The sequence below is a fragment of the Thamnophis sirtalis genome, unplaced genomic scaffold, assembly GCF_051295495.1.
Source record: "Thamnophis sirtalis isolate CommonGarterSnake01/CBP01778 unplaced genomic scaffold, rThaSir2_p1.2 scaffold_3, whole genome shotgun sequence".
Lineage (NCBI taxonomy): Eukaryota > Metazoa > Chordata > Lepidosauria > Squamata > Natricidae > Thamnophis > Thamnophis sirtalis.
In genome coordinates, this window is record NW_028261383.1 from 143,271,226 (window position 1) to 143,282,907 (window position 11,682).

General features: G+C 41.8%; 1 protein-coding gene across 1 annotated transcript; it reads left to right on the top strand.

The window, feature by feature from the left end:
• The first annotated feature begins 368 nt into the window (after positions 1 to 368).
• Positions 369 to 10,410, top strand: RDH5 (retinol dehydrogenase 5). The gene is made up of 5 exons (XM_014060552.2): positions 369 to 519; positions 5,094 to 5,420; positions 7,883 to 8,141; positions 8,921 to 9,084; positions 10,094 to 10,410. Exons 2-5 carry the CDS (start codon positions 5,108 to 5,110, stop codon positions 10,315 to 10,317), a joined length of 960 nt encoding a protein of 319 aa, XP_013916027.2. The 5' UTR covers positions 369 to 519; positions 5,094 to 5,107; the 3' UTR covers positions 10,318 to 10,410.
• The last annotated feature ends 1,272 nt before the right edge of the window (positions 10,411 to 11,682 follow it).

The following is an 11,682-nucleotide window of genomic DNA, read 5'->3' on the forward strand; positions in this document are numbered from 1 at the left end:
CTACCTACCTTATTGTGAAATTCCAAAACAGAACATACACTAACTTTGCACTCCTGGGATTATAAACAAGTGAGCCACATTCTGTCATGATTGCTTCAGTATTGACTACCTTTGACTGCAATTCTGGCCTGCTTCATTGTCCAGGAACTCGGACTACACATTCATTTCTTCAACCCATTTCTTCACACATGCTTGGTCCTGTTTTTCCCCCTCTTCATTCTCCACCTTCACTTTCACAAGAGAGACTGCAATAGAATTTGCACCCTTGGAGAAAGACTGGATATTTCTGACTCTTAGCAGCAACGGCAAGAGTTAATACTGGGCTGAATCGCTGCCCTTGGCATCCTCCACCAGAAGTCCTGATTGGGAAGGGCTCTGCTTCTGCCCCTGGTGGACTTTGACAAGGAGCAGAACTGTTACCTACTAAAGGCTAAAGGCTCTTAAACAGAGTAGGGACTTGCTGTGGCTTTGAGCGCGCAGTTTGCTCAAGTTATCTCCCTAAGCTTATCTTCGGAAAAGGTAAGGAGGAGGAACAATAGGGGGCAGGGAGGTGAATTGATGTTGCTCAGTGTCCAATCCCAGGGATTTTCTAATGGACTCCTTATATTTTCCATCTTGCAAGATTGCAAGCTTAGGAAGGGTAGGATGTTATAGGCAGGAAATTCAGCCAGTATAACCAAAACTGGGTAAACTGGGGACGGGGGGGAAAGACCTGGCCTAAAAAAAAAAAAACTTCCCATTTTGCTCTGTAGATAGGAACTATTTCAGGATTCAAAAGCCTAGCTGTGATAGATGAAAACAGAGACACAAAATCAGAATCCCAGGTTCAAACTTCAGAAGGAAAGGGGGCAATTAGTGAGGGAAAACAAAGAGAATTTCTACTTTAAAATAGGATGTAGTCTTTGTTTCTGCCACTGTATGTCTTTAACTGGACCTTATATCTTTTTGCTTTGTGCCTGATTTACAGAATGTAAATCTCTAATTCAGTTCGCTTGAGGAGAGCTGTTAGCATTCCAGTTTATAGTCTGATAAAAGGAAAACAGTGGATTATAGGAAAAATGCAACATTTCTTGAGCTTCTTAAAGAGTAATCGTTTTGTTATGTTCTCCATTAATGGACAGAGCTCATTCTGCCAATCATTTTTTCCTTTCTTGTATTGTTTTTGAGTTTGAGGTAACAATCCTAAAATACAAAGAGAACTGTTGATTGAATGCATTAACCTATGAAGGTAGATTGACACTGTAACATACCTGGAATAGTCCAGGAATGGTGTGGAGAAAATATACATACCTATTTCAACTCCCGTAACCTCTACATTTTCTAGAATGTATTTATTAAATTTTTAAACCACCCATTTCACCTGACTGACTCTAGACAGTTTACAAGTTTAAAAAAAAAAGCACAGTGATTGCTGAAAGATGGAGATTTCAAATGAGAGATACCAATCATGAATGGGTATTTACCCGTGTCAATAAAGAATTAGCAAATCAAAATCAGTGGTGGTTATACTATCTGTTTCATTGAAGGAAGGAATTATCTTCATGATCCTCTAAAGCAAGGGGTCCCAACCTTTTCTATACCCCACGCCCCTAGAATGCTTCTGATATATTCTCGCACCCCTTAAAAAAACACATGATTATATGCATATAATTATACATATACACTATAATTTTGAAACTTCTAAACCCAAGTTTTCCCACTCACTGGAATATCATCTTGCTCCCCCAGTTGGGACCTCCTGCTCTAAAGAGTGCAAAAAGAACATGTAATTAATTGTAGTAGCAGAGAAGAAATGTAGCTGATTGAAGAACAGGGGACACTGCTTTGTGGTGCCAGATTTAGACTTTATCTTTTTATAGCCAAGCAAAAAGCCATTTCTGCATCTCACATCCATCTTTTGGATATCACTGGTCATCTTTCTAAATGGGATGTGGTGGCTCAGTGGCTAAGACTCTGAGCTAGTCAATCAGAAATGGTGGCAGTTCGGCAATTTGAATCCATAGCGCTGCATAACGGAGTGAGCTCCCATTAATTGTCCCAGCTTCTGCCAACCTAGCAGTTTGAAAGCATGTAAAAATGCAAGTAGAAAAACAGGGACCACCTTTGGTGGGAAGGTAACAGCCTTTTGTGCGCCTTCGGCGTTTAGTCATGCCGGCCACATGACCCCAGAGATGTCGCCAGACAGAGCTGGCTCTTCGTCTTTGAAATGGAGATGAGCACCGCCCCCTAGAGTCAGGAACGACTAGCACATATGTGTGACGGGAATCTTTACCTTTACCTTAGTCATCTTTCCTCTGAAGCACTGATGGAAAATTATAATTTTATTTCTACGCCAAGTGAAGTCAGAGCCGAGGTGGCGCAGTGGTTAAATGCAGCACTGCAGGCTACTGCTAGATCAGCAGTTCAGCGGTTCAAATCTCACCGGCTCAGGGTTGACTCAGCCTTCCATCCTTCCGAGGTGGGTAAAATGAGGACCCAGATTGTTGGGGGCAATATGCTGACTCTCTGTAAACCGCTTAGAGAGGGCTGAAAGCCCTATGAAGCGGTATATAAGTCTACTGCTATTGCTATTGCTATTTCTATTGCTAAATCAAGGCTAGTCCAATCTGGCAGAATAAGGAAATTGTCACAGGAAATAGAATTGGGGCATTAAATCCTTCTTTGTTATTTTTCTTGCATTTTTAAACTGTCCTAGGATAGGGAAGAAATTCAGGTGCCACAATAATTGGACTGGATTTGAATGCACAATTCCTTGACATCTGTAGCCTTGTATGCATGTGTTGGTGTCAGTGTCATTCTCTAACTAGTAGCTACATTTTTTGAACTACATTGTATTGAATTGCACCTGGCATGATTAAACCCTAATCAGGTGGACTGGGTTCACACAGCATGCAAAATGCTACACTGATATTACGAAGATGCAATTGATGTAATATGCTGTAGCACAAACATGCTGCTTTGTGATGTCCTGCTTCACAAAACTTTATAAGAAAGTGGCTGGGTTTCCACAATATGTTTCCAACCTCCATATTCTGTTGTTTTATATAAATACAATTACTGACAAACATGTGCAAAAAAAAAAAATCATGGTAAGGTGCATTCAAGTAAAGTCATTAGCTGATGAAGATCAGGCATGGGGATGATCACAAGAGGTGTGAGACATATTCTTGCAGAATTATCCTCATCTTAATGTGAATGGGAGGCTCTAGGGTTGTGATCCATTCCAGGGTAAGAGAAACCATCCAAACTGTATACTGTATGCAAGTTGTGTAAATGTCAATTTAATCCTTTAATCTCCTCCCGAGCTTTGCTTGAATGAAGCATAGAACTGGGTACACAATTAACCAGGACCAAAGACAGTTACAAAACTGACCTATTAAACCTATTAAATAGTTTAAACTGGAATTCTGGAGGAGGGGGTTTATCCTCTACTATTCGACTATGGGACAATGGGACGTAGTGGCTCAGTGGCTAAGTCTCTGAGCTTGTCAATCAGAAAGGTTGGCAGTTCGGCGGTTCAAATCCCTAGCGCTGCATAACAGAGTGAGCCTCTGTTACTTGTCCCAGCTTCTGCTAACCTAGCAGTTCGAAAGCACGTAAAAAATGCAAGTAGAAAAATAGGGACCACCTTTGGTGGGAAGATAACAGCATTCCCTGTCCCTTTGGCATTTAGTCATACCGGCCACATGTCCTGCCCTCTAGAGTCCAGAATGACTAGCATATATGTGCAAGGGGAACCTTTACCTATTTGACTACCCATAGCTGAATCTTCCCTTCAAGAGAAAACTGGATATCAGATTCTTAGAAGCTGAATTAGACTTAATGAGTTTTTCTGTAATGATACTTCTCAATGTAAGTGTCACAAATTAGATGCCTTAGATTGTAGAATGGTGCAGTTTGGACCTTAAAATGGAGTCCCCAATCTAAATCAGGTAGAAACACATTTTATGCTAACTATTGAAGAGACTGTCCCACTGGAGTTATTAAGCAATTTTGCCCTATTTGAAGTCCACACTTACTGGGGTCCCCAAGTCAACAGATTGAACCCTTACTCCACATCATAGCGCAGTGCTAATTTGGATCAGGTTCATCCAGTCCATTTCTTTATTTATCTGCAACCCAAAGGCTGTTAGGTGAGAATAAATTAATTTCTAGCTTCCATCTTCGGAAGGCTCCCTAAAAATTCAAATTGTGTTGATGATTCATTAACTGTTTTCTAGTAGCTCTGTTTCCTCATTATTTCAATTAGTATAGATGTTTAGCAAGATAATTAATAGGGCCGCTTAAATACCAGCAGCTTGATCAATGTCTCTCAAGGGTATTATTCTGGAATTAAAATTCTAATGATTGATGCAGGCTCAGACAACCTCATGACCCCTATCTCTGTAGGACTGCAAATCCTTTAATGAGTAGCCACTTGTCCCAAAGGTGCTTTTCCAAAAGGCAATTGGATTTTCCTGGGTGTTTTTTTTCTTTGAATACATTACGCTTCCCATCCAAGCAGTGGTGAAATTCAATTTTTTTTTACTATCGGTTCTGTGGCCGTGGATTGGTGGGTGTGGCAAGGGAAGGATTCTGCAAAATCTCCATTACCTCCCCACTCCCGGGGGAAGGATTCTGCAAAATTTCCATTCCCTCCACACTCTGGGGCTAGCCAGAGGTGGTATTTCCTGGTTCTCCGAACTACTCAAATTTCCGCTACCGATTCTTCAGAACCTGTCAGAACCTGCTGGATTTCACCCCTGCAACCAGGAAGTTTTTTTCAGTGAAGAAGCTTTCTGGGTGAGAAGCGAAACATTTTTGAAGAAAAAAGCCCAAGAAAGTCCAGTTGTCTTTGGAAAAGCTCCTTTGGGACAACCATGACCTGGATGACTGAGAATCTCCATAGACATTGGGTGCCTTGATTATATTGGCTACGACTGATGGAAGTCATGATCCTAAATAAATGGAAAACCTCAGATTGCTTCTCCCTGAAAAAAAATATGGCATGTGTGGATTGAGTTAGATAAGTACCATTTGGACTTTCGGAAGAGGACAAAAGTGGGAATATGGGGTCCCATTCTACTTTTGCCAATCCTTTCCCATCTCCGCAGGCCTTCAGCCTACCATGTGGTGCTACATTCTACTCATCAGTGTGGTTTGGGCTGTAGTCTGGTTCTTCCGCGACCAGAAGATTTTGAGCAACTTCAAAGACAAATATGTTTTCATCACGGGTTGTGACACGGGTTTTGGGAACATGCTAGCCAAGAAGCTTGACAAAAAGGGTTTCCACGTGCTGGCAGGCTGCTTGACTCAGAAAGGAGCCGATAACTTGGACCGCACCAGCTCGTCGAACCTGCGCACCACACTGATTGACGTCACCAGCTCCGAAAGCATCTCCAAAGCAGTGGAATGGGTGAAAGCTGAAGTGGGTCGAAAAGGTGAGTTTCACCCCATCAGGGATCAAAGAGAAGACAGGAGAGTATGTGGGAAACCAGGAATAGAATTAGCTGTTTGAGCTCCTTCCCTACGTAAATAATCAACACACTACTCTTATAAGTCAAGGTTTCTCAACCTTGGCAACTTAAAGACGTGTGGACTTCAATTCTCAGAATTCACCAGTTTCTTCATTTCTGTTGTGGTCACAGGATCTGTTTTCATAAATAGCAATAGCACTTAGACTTATATATCACTTTACAGTGTTTTACAGCTCTCTCTAAGCAGTTTTTACAGAGTCAGCATATTGCCCCCAACAATCTGGGTCATTTTACCCACTTCTGAAGGATGGAAGGCTGAGTCAACCTCTTGAAAATTTCTCAAATTGCTATCATTAGTTCACCATACCTTCCCTGGGCATGCCAACAAAATAAGTTTTTTTCAGCAGACCAATCAAAGCAGTCTCAGCCTCATAGCCTGCCTGGAGTCTAATTGGGTCAGGTTTGTCTCATCCTGAAAAGTCACCATTCTCTTACCATACCCAACTGTGGGAGGAGAGCACCTTGTTGTAATTGCCCATCTCTGAGAAATTCACGGCACACTTCTTAAGGTTGGTCTCGTAATTTGCCTCTTTTTAAAAAAAGGAGGAATCCTGCCCTCCCTCAGAGAAGCATTCATGATGTTAACCAGGTGTCACTAGAAAGCTCCAGGCTAAAGTACAAGCTAAGTTGGACAAGGATCCAGAGGACAAGCAGTGGAAGGCACCATTTCAAGGACTCAATCACTGTCCTTCTGTATCATAAATCAAAACCAAACTATTATGTACAAAAAAGTGTTAACTGCACACCAAAGCTGACACCCAGATAGGCTCAAAGATGCCTTCATCTGCAAAATAATAATAATAATCCCTTATTGAAAATGGTGTAAGTCCTCCAGACTTACTGGAGGTCTGTGAGGAGGAAGAAATGGAAGAGTACAAAGTAGCTGTCTTACAAACAAAACTAGTCAACCAGCCATGAAGTTGCCTGTACAAAACATTCAGGGAGAACAATGCTGTTTTGATGCACATTTATCAGATTTGTCAGATCTTCCTCCACTGGCACGCATAATCTGCTTTGGTGTTTCAGCCCAAACTTTCATACCTGTAGTATAAAGGTAAAGGTTGTGTCTGACCTTACAGATGAGCACAGCTCATCTGTTCCTTAGCTGAGCAAGCCAGCATTGTTGAAAGACATTTCTGTGGTAATGTGGCCAGCATGACTATACGCTGAGACTTATGGAACACTAGTTACCTTCTCACCGAAGTGGTTCCTATTTATTTACTCACATTTGCATGCTTTCAAGCTGCTAGGTGGGCAGGAGCTGGGGCAAGGATGGGAGTTCGCCCCATCATGTGGCACTTGGGTTTCGAACCCAGGCTGTTAGCTTTTCAGCTGACAAGCTCAGTGTCTTTAATCACTGAGGTAGTATAAAGCTACCTTTAAAAGGGGCCAAACAAAATCCTTGAGAACAACAGTATTGATGGATCTGGCAAGCTCTATATTCCATGTACTAACCATAATCGTGGATAACAGTACGTGTTGCGCTATTTTGACGGGACAGCACATTTACACTGTTATACAAGCTGTATACTCACTACTTTACATTGTAGCCAAGCATTTCTTCAGTGTTGTGGCATGAAGAGAGATACTTAAATATTTACAAATGTGAAGGGGTGTACTCACTTCTGTGATATACTAGTGCAATCAGTCAGAAACCTTTCCATGTTGCCTTGGAATATTGGACCGATAATCTTTACAGATAGACTATTAGTTCATTGCCACTAATTCAACCTTAATCACAAGGTAATCCATCCAAGACAATGAAAAAAATAAATGAGGTGAGGTGATCTCACTCTCAGATCATCTCAGATATTCAGAACTAATACCAAAACAAACACAAGGCCTATACTACATGTTCCTAGTTGGGTTAGACCTCTGTCATGAGTACTATAAACTCCTGAATTCTTCCAGACAAATCAGCACCAGAGTAGATTTTGAAACCTTTCAGCACCAACTCCAGTTGTCATTTTAGTCTGTGATTCTGTTAGCCAACAGGGCAGGAGTTACATTAACGGAATTCCTAATCTACTGTATCTCTGATCCTACATCTTAGTTGCACACCCATTGTGCAACTTATATCCAATGATCCAATGTGGAATGTGGGATCAGAGATAGATCCAGATCGCTCCCTGGTATCTTGGTAAGGAAGATTATTTTTATGAATTACACCCAACCACTTGCTGCAGAGAACACAAACTGGGGCCACATGAATTGGCTTTCCTACAGCTGGTGTGGTAGCATAAACAGAAAAACACCGCACCACCATACAGTTGCTGAAGTGGAAGCCCTCTGCAGTTTGTTTAGCGAATAAGCAGGATTGTTTTTCTCATTTTCCCCTCTCTCTCTCTCTTTCAATCATCTCCCAGGTCTCTTTGGTCTGGTGAACAATGCAGGTTTAGGCAGCTCTATTGGCCCCACGGAATGGATGACCGTGGAAGACTACCGCAAAGTCATGTCTGTTAACACTTTTGGAATGATCGAGGTATCGTTGGCCTTCCTGCCATTGCTCAAGCAAGCGCGTGGACGAGTAGTCAATGTTTCCAGTGTCTTGGGGCGGATTTCAGCCAACGGTGGTGGCTACTGCGTTTCCAAATACACAGTGGAGGCCTTCTCTGACAGCCTCAGGTAGGTGGGCTTGATGCACGCTCATTCCTCAGGTCCACAATAGCCTTCTGCAGTCTCCCTATTGCAGTGTTTCTCAACTTTGGCAACTTGAAGATGTCCGGACTTCAACTCCCAGAATTCCCCAGCCAGCATTCGCTGGCTGGGGAATTCTAGGAGTTGAAGTCCGGACATCTTCAAGTTGCCAAGGTTGAGAAACACTGCCCTATTGCCTGCTCTTAGTGTAACAATTATTGTTATTAAAACGGATGTCTTATGCTAACCAGAGGTGGGTTGCTCCCGATTCGGCCCAGTAGTGGAATTCAGAACCACTACCAGTTCTGCAACCCAGGCCTGCCGCACCCCCAAACTGGTTCCTTTGCCACTGCTGGGCTGCCACTATTTTGATTTTTAGTGACTGCACATGGGCAGCTCACTGTAAATTGTTCTACACATGTGCAAAGAACAATTTACATTGAACAGCACGTGCGCACACAGCACGTGTTGCGGGCAGGTTGCAAACCGGTAGTAAAACTGGCAGAAACCCACCCCCGATGCCAACCCCCACGATAACCATTCAGACTGGGCTGTTTTCCCATTTTCAAAGATTTTATGGTGCCCATTGTTTCTTGAGAGATAAAGGTATCACGAAATAAGCATGTTGCTCATACATAATCCTTGTGGCAACAACCGACTACACCATTATTGGGGACTGAAGGAATATTATGGAAGCTTTACATATTAGTATAAAGAATATAATTCAACCTTTCACAATATTTTGGTGTTGTTGTTTTTTCCCCCAGGAGGGACATGTATCATTTTGGGGTAAAAGTCTCCATTGTAGAGCCAGGCTTTTTCAAAACAGCCATGACTAATCTTGAAACGATAGAGGCCGCTTTGACGCACTACTGGGACCGAATGACTCCGGAAACCCAGCAGAGCTACGGTGAAGGTTTCTTTCGCAATTGTGAGTACTGATGCATTCTAGAATACAGGTAGAAGCAGGGAGGTAAACTACTCCCATTTGAAGCCATTTTCTGTAAAACAAAAAAAAAAAAAAAAAAAAAAAACACCCTTCCAAACAAATGCACCGTGGCCATAGCCGTATTACAGGGTTTAAGGATAGTTATTGTTCCCATCTCCATTCTCAAAATACTAAAACCTGCCAAAAAGTGACTGAAATCATTCTGAAGAAAGGGGAAAAAACAACCTTTGAGTAGGCCTTGCTCCCATTTGCATCCTTACTTTTGCGTTTTAAATAAAGCTTTCAAAATTTAGTATTTGGTTCCCAAATTTCAGTAGGCGCATAGCAACATCACTTAGATTTACATACCACTTGAGTGCTTTACAGCCCTCTCTAAGCCATTTACAGTGGCAGCATATTGCCCCCAACAATCTGGGTTCTCATTCTACCGATCTTGGAAGGATGAGTCAACCTTGAGAGCTGGTCAGGATTGAACTCCTGGAGTGAGCAGTGAGTTAGCCTGCAGTGCTGCATTCTAGCCACTGGGCCACCACGGCTTTTCAGCACGGCAAGTGCTAGTAGACCTTTGTATCTGCATATGCAATTTTCTACCTGTTCTAACACCATCGAAAGAATTGTGCAGATAAGCCTTACATCCCAGCAGTGATTTCAGTCAAATTTTGCAGTTTGCTAGTTAAATTCAGAATGGAGAACAGTTTTTCTTAACATGATGCCCATCAGAAGAATTGAACTCCCATCAATTTATACTGTTGGGAGTATAAACATCTGCCCTTAACCAGTTGTCTTCAGACTGAAGATCATCTAATTGAAGACAGTTAATTTAGGTCTAGAAGTCAAGTGTTAGCTTGATGGGACCAGCTAACAAGCAGAGGAGTCGGCATCTTACATTAAGACAAAAGACATCCTAAAACAGTAACAGTAACCACTTATCAGGATAAGGTTAAGTATCAGGCAGAAAGTTTAATTTCTGATTATGTCCATCTCTCTGTAGACTTGAAAGTCCAAAAGTTCATCATGAACATCATCTGCGATTCTGATCTCAGCAAAGTAACAAACTGCATGGAGCACGCCCTTCAAGCTAAGCACCCCCGCTCTCGTTACAGTGCAGGATGGGATGCTAAGTTTCTGTGGCTGCCAATCTCTTATCTACCTTCCTTTTTGGTGGATATTTCCCTGGCTATCATCTTACCAAAGCCAGCTCAGCGGATGCACTAAAAGCTGCTCCCTCATGATCAAGCTTGAGGCCTAAATGTTGGCAGATCATACTCCTTGAAAGCTAATAAGAAATAAAAGTATTATTCAAAGAAAGCTGTTGTCTCGCCAGCTCTGGTTTCACAGGACGGTATGGAAACATTTCCATATCTTAATGTACTACTAATGTACTAATGTACTACTTGCTACTTACTATCCAGATGCTGAGGAATCATAAGGAACAGGGATATTTGGATGCTGAAGGGAAACGTTGGGCAAATGAATTGAGTAATCAGTGCCAACATAAAAGCACCTGACAAAAAGTGGGTACCATATATTTTTTCAAGCATAAGCTTTTTTAGTGAGACTTTGAGGTACACATGACAGTACAGGAAAGGGCAATATTGAATCTTAATTGCAGCATTGGGGGAAAAGGTTAAAGTAAAATCAGTATTCCAAATGGCAAAACACTTCACAGTTCATTGTCTTAACTCCCATCGCCAAATCACACCACTGTTGCAGACTTTCAGAGGCAGAACTTGGGGAGACCTTGCAGGAAGTACTCCAAAAGACCTTGAGCTGCTAACTGTTGTGGTAGATTGTAGATTGCTCAACAGTCCAACTTTCATGCATCCATACATTCTGTGGGGAATGTTAAAGCTAGAGTAGGAATCTTTATTGGATTTGTTTGTTGTAGAACACCCAAATATCCAAGAGAGCTCAAAGATGATCTCCAGACCATAATTTGAAAACCTTTGCTACCTTTTTGTATACATGTCCAAGTCGTCTATTTAGAGGAGGAATAGATACCAAAGGTTCATTAGGTGAATGCATGGCGAAGTGAAGACATAAACGGATGTTTAGGACAAAACCATTTCCCCAGAGTTCTCATGCTTTCCCAGTTTCAATCCTGATGGATAATGGATGATGGAAATTCATTAGGATTCAATATGGCAGCTTGGGTTACATTCAACCAAAAATCTCTCAATTTTTTCACTGAGCCCAAAGGATGACCCAACAGCCTTTCTTTGACTCCACTTCAGGCAAAAATAGTTCTTAAAGTTAGAATTCTATTTTTAGCTAGGCAGCTGTGTTAAAGGTGTGCGTATATTAACCTGATTTTTCAAAAATGCTAGCAAATCTAGCACAAATGTACTCCTACTTAGCAGCAACTGTTAAGAAAGGGCAACCAGGTACACAGAAATACTGATAGCAGATTGCTTCCGATGATTGGAGATAGAGAGGCAAGAGGAAAAAAGATAGAACTTGCAATTCTCCACAATGGCTATCAGAGGGTGATTTGGGCACCATGGGAAGTTCCTTGTATAACCAGATTAATTTGATAAACATAATCTATTACTTACATTGAAATTTAATATGGCATTAGCT